Here is a 15728-nt window from a genome sequence, read left to right on the forward strand (position 1 = left end):
CTGCCCCGCGTTCTTTTCAAAGACCGACAGCGCGCTGTCCCGAAGGTGGCCGCGCTGCCCGTTATATGTTTTTCCCCCCGTCTCCCTCCTGCCACAGGTGCTGGAACGGGTCAGGGAAACGAAATGCCCAGTCCTGCTTGTAGCTCCGTTCTGGGAGAACCAGATATGGTTCCCAGTTCTGATGCAGTTGACAGATATCGATCCATGGCCACTGCCGTTGAGGAGAGATCTCCTCTCGCAGGCCGGGGGCTCGATTTGGCACCCACACCCGGAACTGTGGTCCCTTCATGTGTGGGTGCTCAACGGATACCCGTTGGTCTCACAGAGGGAGTCGTGAATACCATCACTCAGGCTAGAGCGCCGTCGACAAGGCGGCTTTATGCTTCGAAGTGGTCGGTTTTCTCCGGCTGGTGTACAGCTCGGAGCATTTCACCCCTCGAATGTGAGGTAACGGAGGTTTTCTCCTTCCTACAAGAGCTGTTGGATAAGGGCAGATCCCCTTCCACGCTCAAAGTGTATGTGGCGGCTATTTCAGCGTTCTTTGGTTCAACGCTGGGTCAGTCGCTGGGAAGGAATGATTTAGTCATCCGCTTCCTCAGGGGAGCTAGGAGACTGAATCCGCCCAGACCTCCTTCAGTTCCTTTGTGGGACCTTTCTACGGTCCTGGCGGCCATGAAAGGTGCCCCTTTCGAGCCTATCCAGTCTATTAGCCTCAAACACTTGTCTTTCAAAACAGTGTTTTTGATGGCTCTCGCTTCAGTGAAGCGCATAGGCGACCTGCACGCGCTCTCTGTGAGCCCGGCGTGCTTGGAGTTTGGTCCTAATGACTCTAAAGTCATACTCAAACCTAAGCACGGCTATGTGCCGAAATCCCTCAACACGCCTTTTCGGGCTCAGGTCATTTCCCTGGCTGCCCTGCCGGCATCGAGTGAGGAAGGGGACTCGAGTTTTCTTTGCCCTGTTAGGGCTTTAAGAGCTTATATGTCCCGCTCTGCTGTCTTCAGACAGACAGAGCAGCTCTTTGTCTCGTTCAGTGGACGTTCCAAAGGAATGGCTGTTTCGAAACAAAGTCTATCCAGATGGATAGTTGACGCCATAGCACTGGCGTATACTGCCAAGGGCATTCCATGCCCTTTGGGAGTCAGAGCGCACTCTAAGAGAAACGTTGCTTCTTCGTGGGCTTGGTCCAGCGGGATTTCCCTACAGGATATATGTACGGCGGCAGGCTGGGCCTCGCCGTCTACATTTATCAGGTTTTATAACCTAGAGGTTCCCGCCTTGCAGGCTAAGCTTTTGTCGGTGTAATCCGTTCAGCCGTCTAGTCAGACCGCTGAAACTCATGCGCTATGCGCTACCGACTATCTTGGGCAGAACTGTGTAAGACCCACATTTTCCGCATTAGTTCAGGTTCCCTACCCTGTCTATGTGATGTTATACTTGCGTCTGTGGACATGTCTATTCTACGACGCTACAGTTTAGGGAATTAAGGCTCCCACCCTTATTCCCTGACTCTGTGTGAGTCAATCTGGTGATTATGCACTGTATGCCTGAAATAGCTTCCGGTGATCAGTGTTTTTTATCCCAGCACGCACGGCGTTTTGCAAGGGGTTCCCGTAGCGTTTTGATAAAACGCAGTACGAGAGGACTCTCGTAAGAGAACGTACTCGGTTACTAACGTAACCTCGGTTCTCTCTAGAAGAGGGAACGAGTACTGCGTTCTCTGCCGTGCGTACGGTTCACTCTGGTTCGCTTCGGCGATCAAAATCAAGTGAGTCAGCCTTCTCGAGCTCCTTTTATAGAGGTAAGCCACGCCCGTTTCGGCGGGAAGTGGCGAGGAGGGCGCGAAGCGCCCTCATTGGCCTGATGTCATCTCAGGCCTCGCTCGATAGGCTTAAGCAGTTGCCGCAGAGCAGCCAATGAGCGAGCAAGCCGTCTCGCCATAGCTGTCTGCTGCTGCCGCAACGCGTTTTACATATATGAAAATTAAAGGATAATTTTTTGCTTCAGTGTTTCGTGAAAAGAGACTTTTCCCGTAGCGTTTTGATAAAACGCAGTACTCGTTCCCTCTTCTAGAGAGAACCGAGGTTACGTTAGTAACCGAGTACGTTTTCTGGGCCCTGGAGAAGGTATTTGACACTTAAGTAAAAATAAATGTTGATTTCAGATGTTATTTGTCGTTTACTTAAAAACGTGAAAGTGGTTCATCCATTGCACTCCGGCTGTGCTGATCCCTGCGAATTCCCCAAATGTACAATCTTGACTGCCTTACTGGCAGTGTTGCGACTGTGTTCGTGCTCTCTCCTGCATTTTTGGAGACTTGGTGAGCTCAGAAAGACACTCAGAGAGAGGACAGTGCTGTGCAACGCCATCCCTGCTGTGAAGAGAAAACGGACACCGAAGCAGCGTGCAGTCCCTCTGATGATTTTACTCTGCCTTGGGAAGCACAAGGACATGGTAAGTAATATGGTGTATTTTTGTGCTTTTTTAAATTCAAAAAGTTCAGTTGATTGTTAATACAAGTAATAACAGTCAGCAGTTTAACACTGCCACCCAGTAAAAAAGGTGCAACATACAGTAAAGAAATCGTTTGTCACGTTCATGTATATTTTACCTTGTTTTACTCTGTTCCTATACTACTTTGAGTTATTATGTCTCTTGGGTAACAAAATTTCAAGTGTCTAGTTTCAAAAAAGAGTTATGAAGTTATGAATAGACTGTAAAGGACCATTAAAGGGATACTTCAACGTTTTTTCATATTAAACATGTTATTCCCTTAACTAAGACGAGTTGATACATACCTCTCTCATCTCAGTGCATACACTCAATTGCTCTGTCGCGCGGTGACACTTTGATAGTACTTAGCTTAGCCCAGTTAATTCATTAGGATCCAAACGATGAAGTTAGAAGCGACCAAACACCTCCACGTTTTCCCTATTTAAATACAGTTACACGAGTAGTTACACGACCAAGTATGGTGACACAAAATAAAACGTGGCGCTTTTCTAAGCCGGTAAAAAGGATAACTATAATGTATGGCGGAATAGCACTGGGAGCACTTCAACTCGGCGTAGTAAAAAGTCACGCCTGAAAAATCCTCTTCCCCTCTCCCTCTCACTTCTGTCATTAGAACCAACATGTCTTTTTACTGCGCCGAGGCGAAGTGCTCCCAAGTGCTATTCCGCCATACATTATGGTTATCCTTTTTACCCGCTTAGAAAAGCGCCACGTTTTTGTCTATTGTTTAAACAACACAAATCAGAGTCGAGACAACGATGGGCAATTCTTCTTTTCTTTTTACTGTTCAATATCAGAATTACCAACTTTGTATTTCTTCTTTTTTAGACAATTAACCAAAATCTAACCCCGAGTTAATCTAGAGTGGCCAATCAGTGCTTATTCCTGAGTTTACTCTGAGTGCATTCTACTCAATACACTACACTTCCTCCCCCTAGATAAGAAAATCTTAACAAACAATATTTCTCTGTTAACAAAACTTTTTTTTTCTTTTTCAAAAGGAACAAACTTATGCTATTGTATGACTATAATGTGCCACTCCAGGTTTCTTTTTATAAATCCAGACAGGTTGGTGGTTTCCGTACATGGGTAGGGTCAGGGGCGGACTGTCCATCTGGAGCACCGGGACTTTTCCCGGTGGGCCGCTGGCCAATGTGGGCCGGCCCATCCGGTACACATTTTTTTTTTTTTCATTTTTTTTTTAAATGATGGAAATCATAATATTACATCTCTTTATATGCAAATGTATAAATAAGTCTATCGCGCGGGCGCGGCCGACAAGGAGTGTGTTTTGTTTGCATGTGAGTGTTTTGCCCTCCCTCCCTGTTTGGTCTACTCCATTGCGTATCTTGAAACACGCCCCCTTTCACGTCGTCTAATTTACAGAGCGAGAGAGAAAGAGATTTATCCGGTACAGCGAATTTCTCTGATCAGATAAGACAATAACAAATAATTGTCTATGGATGAAAGGGGGAAGAAAAGAAAAGGTGGAGCTGAAAAGTTACGCGTAAAAAAAAAAAGCATTAGAGTTCGATGCTGTGAAATGTTTCAAATTAACTGATTATGCATTTGGCGGAATCGGCGCGAAGGGAAGTTGCGGTTCAGCAGCAGGCTCTGACAGCTCAAGTTTTACAGCCAAGGCCAATGATAGCGAGGCTGGACCCAGCACCAAGGTCATTGATGATGAACCAGCGCCTGCTGATGATGAACAAGAACTACTCTCCCCCTCCCTACCTGTACCTGAGCCTAGTAGTGAAGATGACAATCAAACTGAACCGGTAAGCTAAAAATGAAATCATTAGCATTATTTAACTCGCACTAGTAAACTAGTTACACATTTTAACAATGGTGGTAATATTAATTCCAAACACTGCTGAGTGCTGAGAAATTAGTTCTTAACTCAACCATTAGTATAAAATTTAAATAATAAACCCTATTAAATTATATTATTTTCTTCCAAAAACTAGTTCCTTGTTTTATGTTTATCTTTTATCTTTATGTTATAGTGTTTTAGAGAAATGTAAATTTGTTACTATCCTTTGTAGATTTTGTAGCTATGACATTGCAGATAGGACCAACACATCTTACACAAGTAGTTTGCACCTTTTTGTCCGTGTTGCTTTCTGGGCAGGTTTTATGAGTATTAATATATTTGTCTTTTTGCATTTTAGTGCTAGGTAAGAGTGTGCCAACACACAGATGAGTCTATTTTGTGAAGAACTGTCTGCACCTATATGTTAAATAAACTTAAACAACCTTTTATTATTATTATTATTATTATTATTATTATTATTCATTTATTCATTCATTCAGATTCAGGAAGATAGACAGAGTCAGAGTCAGGAAGCCATCACCAGCTTTGATTTCTTCACTGTACCGACATCAGAAAATCTAGATATATTTTTCAAGTTCCACCCTCAACAAAATTCAAGCAAAGCTTTGGTTCAAAAGGTTTTCTGCTGTAAAGATGGCACCAACAGAAGGTGGTTGTCATACAATGAGGAGAACCATGCATTACATTGCTTCATTTGTATGGCATTTGCAAAGCCCACAGACACCAGCCCCTTTATATCTGGAATGGTAGATTGGAAGCATGTTCATCAAAGAATAGAAGAGCATGAGAAGAGCAAAATGCACAGAGATTATGCTGAGGCATATTTTCTGAGGGTCTCCAAAAGTAACATTGAGGGTCTGCTTATGGGGAGTCAGTTATCAGCTCACAGAGAACAAGTACGCAGGAGAAGGCAAGTGCTAGAACGAATCATTGATGTTATTAAAGTCATTGGCAAAAGAGGGCTGAGTTACAGAGGCAAAAAGTCTGAAGCAGCATACACCCTTGATGATAGCAGTCTTGACCATGGCAACTTTTTAGAGATGATAATCCTGTTGGGGAAATATGACATTTGTATGAATGAGCATCTTGTTGATTGTATAAAGAAAAGCCAAGCACTCCACAAGTCTGTGTCAAGAGGGGGAAGAGGTGCTCTCATCACATTGTTGTCCAAAACTACTGTCAATAACGTCATTACCACCATTCATCAGACGATGCAAGCCACCATGGCCAGACAAATTAAGAATGCAGGTATGTTCTCTGTGCAGATTGATACAACACAGGACATTACAACACAAGATCAGTGTTCTGTTATTGTCAGATACGTCGCTGATAACAACATCCACGAGAGGCTTGTTGCAGTGGTGAAATGTGAGGCATCTACAGGGCAGTACTTTGTCCAGGTGTTGACTGATGTACTGGAAAGGATGAAGCTAGACTTGAGCTGTTGCATTAGCAACTCTACTGATGGAGCTGCTAGTATGCAGGGGAAGTATAAGGGCTTCAGTGCCTTGCTTTCTGCAAAATCTCCTAATCAGGTACACGTATGGTGCTATTCTCATGTGTTGAACCTGGTATTGGCAGACACTACAGAGAGTGTGTTGGCAAGTGGATCACTTTTTTCCCTTTTGAATGACACTGCTGTTTTCCTTCGAGAATCATACCAGAGGATGAGCATCTGGGAGAACGAAGGCAAAGACCCAAAACACAAACGCCTCGCCCCCATTGGAGAAACAAGGTGGTGGTCCAAAGACAGCATGTTGAGGAAGGTATTTGGAGATTTTGGTAAGCCAGAGAGTGGAATGTATGTTGCTCTTCTCTTCACACTTTCAGCCATGAAAGACCAGACAAATTTCAACACAAATGCACGGATAAGGGCCCAAGGCTTCATCGAAGGTCTTCTGAAATATGAGACTATCCTCACAGCCCAGATATTCCTGAGAATATTTGATGTAACCTCTCCAGTGTCTAAATATCTGCAGACAAGTGGCATGGATATCCTTTCTGCCCATCGTATGATTGTCTCCTCAGAGGAACAGCTGAAAAAAGTGGCACGAGATTTTGAGAGTGTCAAAGCAGCTGCAGACACATTTGTTCAGCGGGCCAACAGGAAGACACTGGAGCGGGATGCAGAAACAGACTTGGAGCTGCAGGGCACTCTGCCATCAAAAAGTATACGGAGGAAGAAAACTATGCCTGGAGAGATGGCTGAACATGAAACTTTTACTGATGCAGAGAGTGCATATAGAATTGAGGTCCATAATTTGATTATGGATACAGTTATTGAGAGCCTTCATCGACGATTTCTGAGTAATGGCACTTTGTATGCTGACTTGGCTCTTCTGGACCCTAAGAACTTTGACCAGATTTTGACCAGCACCAGCGATCTTCCGCAGACCGCACTTCAAGAACTAAGCAAATGCTTGCTTAAGTTTGACAGTACAGCAACAGTGACCAATTTACAAAGTGAGCTCTCAAGTCTGGCTGAACAGTGGCCTAGATTGAAAAGATCAACATTTGATGAATACACTATCAGGACAACAGAGGATGTACCTGAAGGAGACGATGGGGTGGAGATTGTGAACAAGAGCTGTTCATCTTGCAAGAGCTGTCCAGTGTGTTGTTACCGTATTCTTAGTCAATTCAACCTATTGACAAATGCATACCCCATTTTGGGACTTGCTTACAAGTTCTTACTTACACTGTCAGTCACCCAGGTAGCTTGCGAACAAAGCTTCTGCACTCTTAAATTCATAAAGAGTAGGCTCAGGAGCTCTCTCACACAACAGCATCTAGAAGCTTTCATGCTCATGGCTTCAGAAATAGATGTTTTAATGGCCTTGGATAGTGATCAGATCATAGATGGCATTGCTGAGAGAAGTGAGCAACTACAGAAATTGCTCACCTAATTAAAAGGAAAAGAAGGTAGTCATTTTCAGATGTATGTACAATAAGCCCTGTTTAACCATATTTCTATGTTGTCTTGGCTACTTGCTTTACACTTTACTTTACACTAACAAATATTTATAACAGATAATGCTGATTAATCCCTAATCTGTTTTGTCTCCTTAACAGGAATCCTCAAATCTCTCTTTCAAATGTGCACATACACAAGCCATCTCCTTCTCCTCATAAACTGCTGACCTGCTCCCAGAAGGTGCCCTGGATCTTTATGACTAGCTGATATACTGTCGTAATAGTTTTATATTAATAATCTTGTATGTCTTGTATGTTCTTGTTTGTTTCCCCTTTGCTTTACAAATATTACCTAATATATGTTGCGTTAATTAAAATAAATGTTTAAATAGCATTTCGTGTAATTTCTCATTTCTTGTATTTTGTTATATTTTTATGCTATAAGTGGTGTTAAAAAATATTCTGCACATTAATGAGACAATGCGTTATGTGGTGGGCTGCTGTGGGCCAGAAAGTCCAGGGCCACTTTTTGGTCCCAGTCCGCCCCTGGGTAGGGTAACGTTTCTCTTCACAAGTTGGAGTTAGTGCTTGTGGCACTTCACTGGAAGATAAAGTGCCATCTTGAAGTGTTGTTGTATCACTTCCACTGGAAACAGTATCAGTAGTGGTGAATGGAACACTCGAGGGAACACTTTCCAGAGGAACATTTGATCTTCTCAACTGATCAATGTGTCGTCTCCAGATAGTATCTGGTGCAATCTCAACTGTATATGAGAGTGGTCCTGTTCTTTCTTTGACCTTTGCAGGTGTCCATTTGTGATCTCCTCTGTAGTTCCTAGCAAGCACACTCTCTCCTATTTCCATCTCTCTCGTTTTTCCCCTTCCTTGTGATTGCTTTGTCTGTCGTGTACGGTCATCCTCAAATTACGTTTCAACAAATCCAGCCTTGAACGTAAGGGTCTACCAAGGAACAACATGGCAGGTGTTCGATTTGTGGTGACATGAGTTGCATTTCGATATGCAAACAAGAAATTGTGTAGCTTCTGGTTCAGTGTGATCTTTTCACATGTCATGGCCCGTAGTGCATTCTTAAAGCTTTGCACAAATCTCTCAGCTAATCTCAGCTTAATCCAAAATTTCAGAGACAGCACCATCAAGAGACAATGACATTGATGACAATCACACAGAAATGTACAAGAGTGGAGAAATGCTGCCATCTTTGAGTTAATTTCAAATGCAAATGGAAAGTTTGAGCAATTTGTTTGTTTTTGTGAAAGAATGCCTTAGCCTTGTAAATGGCATTAAATAATTACTGACTTTTTCACAGAGCACTGGTATCATGCAGTTTGTGTTAAATTGTGTTTTTGTGGTTAAAAATAATAATAATTATAATTATTTTTTATTTATATAGCGCTTTTCCAATGCCCAATGATGCTATGATGAATAGAAAGTTCAAAAGAACAATATTTATCTGAAATCTAAAGCTTATGTAACATTAAACACTACTGTTCAAAAGTTTAGGGTCAGTTTTAATTTTTAAATTTGTGTTTTCTTACTTTACATAGCAAATACTGAACAGACATTTTTTTATGCAAAGTATTGAAAATATAATAAATAAAAGCTCTGTAAACACTTGCATTTTTTGCAAGACTAAAGTGTGTAGTATTACGACATCTGGCATGAACGCAGCGCTCCGCTCCTCCAAACCTAATCAAACACACCTGAACAAGCTAATCAAGGTCTTCAAGATTAGGCTACTAGAAAGCTACACGCAGGTGAGTTTCATCAGGGTTGGAGTTACCCAGACCTCCTTGGATCTTTAAAAACGCGTTTTCAGAAAACTTTTATACAGCGGTTCAGCAGCACGTGTTTGCATTGGAGTATTCTGTGCATCACTGTTCCTTCTGACTGATTAATTCAGTGTGTTTTACAGCAGAGCTCTTTATATCACAGGTCGAGAGAATGACAACTCGAGTGTACTGCTCGTTGAGTGTTGTTTTATTGTGCCTGTCTGCATGTTTGTGCACAACACACAATGGAGTCACAGGTGAGAATCTTTTAGCTTCATTGCACAGTCTGAAGAAATGCATAAATGAATGCCTTACAAAATGACTTCTTTTGAAAATGAAGCTACAGTACATTTAGTTGCAACTTATGAAAAACACATTAACTGTCCATGTCTCCTATGTGCATTGTGCTTGTATTACACACCTCACTACTCTTGTCATCAAAACTGATTGACAGTTTAGTGATAAATGTATTCTTGATTTTATGCAGATAAATATGCATATTTTCAAGTTTGAGACCTATAAAGTTTGAGAACTTCTATAGAACTGTCTTCTATAATTATTTTTGACATCCTACTCCATAACATACATTTTCATATAGTTTCACAGAATAGCTTTACAAAATTATTAAAGATGATAAATATTTAAAATGCAATTCACTCTGTAACTTTTGCCATTCATGATTTGAGAGACTAAAGGTGACTCTGTATCCCTCCAGTGACGCCTGCGGCTGAACCTCCAAAGCTTCCCATGACACCTGTGGCCGAACCGCCGAAGCCTGCAGTGGAGTCTGCGGCCGAACCACCAACACCTGCGGCCGAACCGCCAAAGCCTGCAGTGAAGTCTGCGGCCGAACCACCAACACCTGCGGCCGAACCGCCAAAGCCTGCAGTGAAGTCTGCGGCCGAACCACCAACACCTGCGGCCGAACCGCCGAAGCCTGCAGTGAAGTCTGCGGCCGAACCACCAACACCTGCGGCCGAACCGCCAAAGCCTCCAATGACAACGGTGGCCGAACCGCCAAAGCCTTTCGTGACACCTGCGGCTGAACCGCCAAAGCCTTCCTTGACACCTGCTGATGACTTCGGCCTCCTTGGTCACGGCCTTCTAGGTCACCTCCTCCTAGGTCACGCCCTCTTAGGGCGTCGTGACGGCCGCCGTGGTTATGATCACCGTGACGGCCGCTGTGGTTATGATCACCGTGATGGCTGCTGTGGTTATGATCACCGTGATGGCCGCTGTGGAGCATGACATTGATTTTGCTGAACTCATGCTGAAGTTCTCATACAAATCAATTCAGTGCTTTATTCGTTTTGAACGTTCCCTGTTTATCACCAAATAAATCGTTTAATGAAATATTTTTGGTTGATTGGAGTTTTTGGTAAAAAAAAAATACTTCTCTTTGTGGGAGTACATGTGGTTATCCTCTGTGTCGACAAGTGTTTCATCCTCTGTATAGTCGAGGAAGTTGGTTTATCCTGTCTAATCAGGGAAGGTTAACGCACAGCAATGCCAGAAGAGTCATTCTCTGTAAAGTAAGGGAAGATGTATCCTCTGCTCAATCAGGGAAGGTTAACAGCTTTTACAGTTCAGGGCCCGTATCCCTAAAGAATTTTTGTGCAAAAGTGGCTCCTAGCGGCCAAATTCTAAGAAAATGATCAGAGTCATGACGTTTTCTTAGAATTTCCCCTAAAAGTGACACAAAAATCCTAGTTAATATAAAAGCTATTCCTCAAGATTCCTAGCGCTTAAAAGGGCTCCTAAGGCGAGATCTGCTAAGAGCAGGGAAGAGGACTTCTTTGATAAATATAAAGTTCAAGTTGAACAGCATGTATTTGCATTTATTAAAGTAAGATTTCTACATGCATTATTAAAATAAAATGTTGTAGGCTGTTTGTTAACCGACCAAACAATGAACAACTGTTAGTATTTATATTAACTAACATTAACAAATACAGTAACAGATGTATTGTTCATGGTTAGTTAATTGTAATTAATATTAACTAATGTTAACAAATGAAACCTTATAAAGTGAAGGTCTGCGGCAGGCCTTATACCTAAGCTAACGCTAGCCTATCACTAACATTACCGCAGTAAAAACTTTAACAACAGTGAAAATAAATTTAAGCAGTTCAAATTCGTCAATTACATATAATTACAATCCTCTGGGTCGTCTTCGTGTTAGCATATGCCCTCTGAAAACATAAGAGTTAGGCTAGCTAACATTACGATTCAGTGCCGATCTAAGGAGCAATACAAACTCCAAAACTTAAGTTAAAAATTAGTTAGTTAGTTAAGCTAACGAGTACACAATATAATCAATAAGAAATTTATTAATTAATAAAACAGTTTAACCATGTGTGACTTACCTTGGTGAAGTGTAGAATACCGAGTACCGACTGTGGCAGCCTCCTCTTCTATACTCCAGAAAAAATGCGCGCTCGTTTCCACGGATACGGCCCGAATCTGTTTTGCGACTGTTGTTCCCACCCACTGAAACCGGGCCCGGCGTGGATCCGTTTTAGAGCAGTGAAACGGAGGTGACTGTGACGCGGATTTGCCGGTTTGAAGACGGATCCGGCTCACAGTCACCTGGGTGATTCTATAATTGGAGATACATTTTGCATTTCAATTTTTTTTTTTTTTTCAAAAGGTTGTCATACAGAACCATTGTTTAAGAATTACCTTGAAAACACTTTAAAGTTGATATATTCAGTGCTATACAAATACAGATAGTTTATTATTTTCTCTATTTTATCAAAATATCACCTGTTCATAGTTTTTCTCGTCAATTCTGTTACGGACGAACAACCAAATATATAGAAGTAACAGTACATCAAAAAATGATAAATCTTTTTAGTTTCATTTGTCATGTAGTCCTTTTATTCAGGCCTTTAAAACAGATATTAAATGTTATATTTATACAACTTCAAAATTAGATTCACCCCCAGGCAATAGTGGATTATCCAAAGGGTGCACTTATTTTTTTATCAAATTACTTGAACATTACAGGGTAGAGATAAAACTATAACATATATCTTACTCTTGCACAATATAAAAATAACAATATTAAGTAGTTTGATATTTCAATGTTTTATCTCATTAATATTCAAGATGAAAGACTAAAAACAGAATGGACACATCTGGCAACAGAATTGACCCAAACCAACCAGAACATGCCTATAACAAGAAAATAACTGCTGAGTTTTTGAGAAATACTCGACCAGATATCCCTCTGGATCTCTACATGCCGTGTTGCAACCTTGGTCGGGGGTGGAATTAATCTGAGGATGTCCTCATGTGGGTACCAATGAACATCTTCACGACCAGGCCAAAAGAATCTATTTTTTCCTATTTGGTGCATGCACTTGACCCTCACATGAGTCTCATTGACCTCCAGGATGGTACCAGGATAGATATCATGGTCATATGTGAGGACACACCATTGTCCAACCACATCCTGGCTCTCCCAGTGTATGTCTGTCTGTTGGTCTTCATCTCTCTCTTCAACGGGTCTCTCTTCTCCAACGGCTCTGCTCTCTCTTCTCCAACGGCTCTCTCTTCTCCAACGGCTCTCTCTTCTCCATGGCTCTCTCTTCTCCATGGCTCTCTCTTCTCCAACGGCTCTGCTCTCTCTTCTCCAACGGCTCTCTCTTCTCCAACGGCTCTCTCTTCTCCAACGGCTCTCTCTTCTCCAACGGCTCTGCTCTCTCTTCTCCAACGGCTCTCTCTTCTCCAACGGTTCTCTCTTCTCCAACGGCTCTCTCTTCTCCAACGGCTCTCTTCTCCAACGGCTCTCTCTTCTCCAACGGCTCTCTCTTCTCCAACGGCTCTCTTCTCCAACGGCTCTCTCTTCTCCAATGGCTCTCTCTTCTCCAACGGTTCTCTCTTCTCCAACAGCTCTCTCTTCTCCAACGGTTCTCTCTTCTCCAACGGTTCTCTTCTCCAACGGCTCTCTCTTCTCCAACGGCTCTCTCTTCTCCAACGGCTCTCTCTTCTCCAACGGCTCTCTTCTCCAACGGTTCTCTTCTCCAACGGTTCTCTCTTCTCCAACGGCTCTCTTCTCCAACGGTTCTCTCTTCTCCAACGGCTCTCTCTTCTCCAACGGCTCTCTTCTCCAACGGTTCTCTCTTCTCCAACGGTTCTCTCTTCTCCAACGGTTCTCTCTTCTCCAACGGCTCTCTCTTCTCCAACGGTTCTCTCTTCTGCAACGGCTCTCTCTTCTCCAACGGCTCTCTTCTCCAACGGTTCTCTCTTCTCCAACGGTTCTCTCTTCTCCAACGGCTCTCCAACGGCTCTCTCTTCTCCAACGGCTCTCTCTTCTCCAACGGCTCTCTCTTCTCCAACGGCTCTCTCTTCTCCAACGGCTCTCTTCTCCAACGGTTCTCTCTTCTCCAACGGTTCTCTCTTCTCCAACGGCTCTCTTCTCCAACGGTTCTCTCTTCTCCAACGGCTCTCTCTTCTCCAACGGCTCTCTCTTCTCCAACGGCTCTCTCTTCTCCAACGGCTCTCTCTTCTCCAACGGTTCTCTCTTCTCCAACGGCTCTCTCTTCTCCAACGGCTCTCCAACGGTTCTCTCTTCTCCAACGGCTCTCTCTTCTCCAACGGCTCTCTCTTCTCCAACGGCTCTCTCTTCTCCAACGGCTCTCTCTTCTCCAACGGTTCTCTCTTCTCCAACGGCTCTCTCTTCTCCAACGGCTCTCCAACGGCTCTCTCTTCTCCAACGGCTCTCTCTTCTCCAACGGCTCTCTCTTCTCCAACGGCTCTCTCTTCTCCAACGGCTCTCTCTTCTCCAACGGCTCTCTTCTCCAACGGTTCTCTCTTCTCCAACGGTTCTCTCTTCTCCAACGGCTCTCTTCTCCAACGGTTCTCTCTTCTCCAACGGCTCTCTCTTCTCCAACGGCTCTCTCTTCTCCAACGGCTCTCTCTTCTCCAACGGCTCTCTCTTCTCCAACGGTTCTCTCTTCTCCAACGGTTCTCTCTTCTCCAACGGCTCTCCAACGGTTCTCTCTTCTCCAACGGCTCTCTCTTCTCCAACGGCTCTCTCTTCTCCAACGGCTCTCTCTTCTCCAACGGCTCTCTTCTCCAACGGTTCTCTCTTCTCCAACGGCTCTCTTCTCCAACGGTTCTCTCTTCTCCAACGGCTCTCTCTTCTCCAACGGCTCTCTCTTCTCCAACGGCTCTCTCTTCTCCAACGGCTCTCTCTTCTCCAACGGCTCTCTCTTCTCCAACGGTTCTCTCTTCTCCAACGGCTCTCTCTTCTCCAACGGCTCTCTCTTCTCCAACGGCTCTCTCTTCTCCAACGGCTCTCTCTTCTCCAACGGCTCTCTCTTCTCCAACGGCTCTCTTCTCCAACGGTTCTCTCTTCTCCAACGGCTCTCTCTTCTCCAACGGCTCTCTTCTCCAACGGTTCTCTCTTCTCCAACGGTTCTCTCTTCTCCAACGGCTCTCCAACGGTTCTCTCTTCTCCAACGGCTCTCTCTTCTCCAACGGCTCTCTTCTCCAACGGTTCTCTCTTCTCCAACGGTTCTCTCTTCTCCAACGGCTCTCTCTTCTCCAACGGTTCTCTCTTCTCCAACGGCTCTCTCTTCTCCAACGGCTCTCTTCTCCAACGGTTCTCTCTTCTCCAACGGTTCTCTCTTCTCCAACGGCTCTCTCTTCTCCAACGGCTCTCTCTTCTCCAACGGCTCTCTTCTCCAACGGCTCTCTCTTCTCCAACGGCTCTCTTCTCCAACTGCTCTCTCTTCTCCAACGGTTCTCTCTTCTCCAACGGTTCTCTCCTCTCCAACAGCTCTCTCTTGTCCAACTCTCTGCTTTCCATTTAATGTGAGAGGATCAGCAGGGAACTTGAATGTCTTTGTTTGGTGGTGTGTGTGTGTGTGTGTGTGTGTGTGTGTGTGTGTGGCTATGAACACACATTATGCATTTTTGTTTGTGTTTGCATCATTGTGTGATTGTAACCAAGGTAGGGTGAAAACCAAGGCATGGACATTGGTCAATTCTGTTACCGTACCTTGGTAACAGAATTGACAGTAACAGAGTTGACATTTTTAGCATTTTTTACTAATAACACCACATGCTAGCATAAAGGCTAAGATCACATGGCCTGATACTAAAGATGATTTTAAAAACTTTTAATACCTCCTTTTGTTAATATCTTTAAACTTTGCTTTCCCTATGAGATTGTTGAAACAGTTTTGACATGTTATATAAGAACTCTTGGTGCAAGTGCCTGTAAGATTACATGTCTTCAGAGAGAACAAAACACATACCTCCTAGTTCTTCAGAGTTTAATACCAAAAGGGAAGTGACATCATCTTGCGTTGCTTAGGATACTGATGCGACAGATAAGCATAATTTAAAGAGACAATAACATGTAGTAACAGAATTGACACAGAATTTATGGATTGGTATTTTTCAACAATAAAAGTTACTTTTAAACAAATTAATTTAGCATAATTTGGAAACTGTCACCAATAATAATTTATAAACAAAATAATTAAAACCCCAACCTGAAATTTGTAATTTAAAACATGTTTAATGCATATTTTGTTTGAAAAAAGTACCACCCACTAAGGACAGTATGATATCATGACTTTCAGCATCATGAAATAGCTTTTAAAATATAAATATTTTCTAGTTTTACACTCTAACATTTTGTGACTCTTAAAAAGAATTAA

At 43.1% G+C, this 15728-nt stretch overlaps 1 protein-coding gene across 1 annotated transcript; it reads left to right on the forward strand.

Moving 5' to 3' along the window:
- Positions 1-9028: 9028 nt before the first annotated feature.
- On the forward strand, positions 9029-10533 carry LOC308700425 (uncharacterized protein). Its single transcript, XM_081382060.1, has 2 exons — positions 9029-9308; positions 9767-10533. The coding sequence occupies exons 1-2, from the start codon at positions 9224-9226 to the stop codon at positions 10297-10299; spliced, it is 618 nt and encodes a 205-aa protein (XP_081238186.1). The 5' UTR covers positions 9029-9223; the 3' UTR covers positions 10300-10533.
- Positions 10534-15728: the final 5195 nt, after the last annotated feature.

This window comes from Scardinius erythrophthalmus (assembly GCF_964197995.2).
Source record: "Scardinius erythrophthalmus genome assembly, chromosome: 13".
NCBI lineage: Eukaryota > Metazoa > Chordata > Actinopteri > Cypriniformes > Leuciscidae > Scardinius > Scardinius erythrophthalmus.

Excerpts from the sequence above, each read along its gene's own strand:
- LOC308700425 (XM_081382060.1), top strand. The coding sequence starts at position 9,224 with ATGACAACTCGAGTGTACTGCTCGTTGAGTGTTGTTTTATTGTGCCTG. Across the intron at positions 9,309-9,766 it reads AACACACAATGGAGTCACAG|TGACGCCTGCGGCTGAACCT; the intron begins GTGAGAATCTTT and ends GTATCCCTCCAG.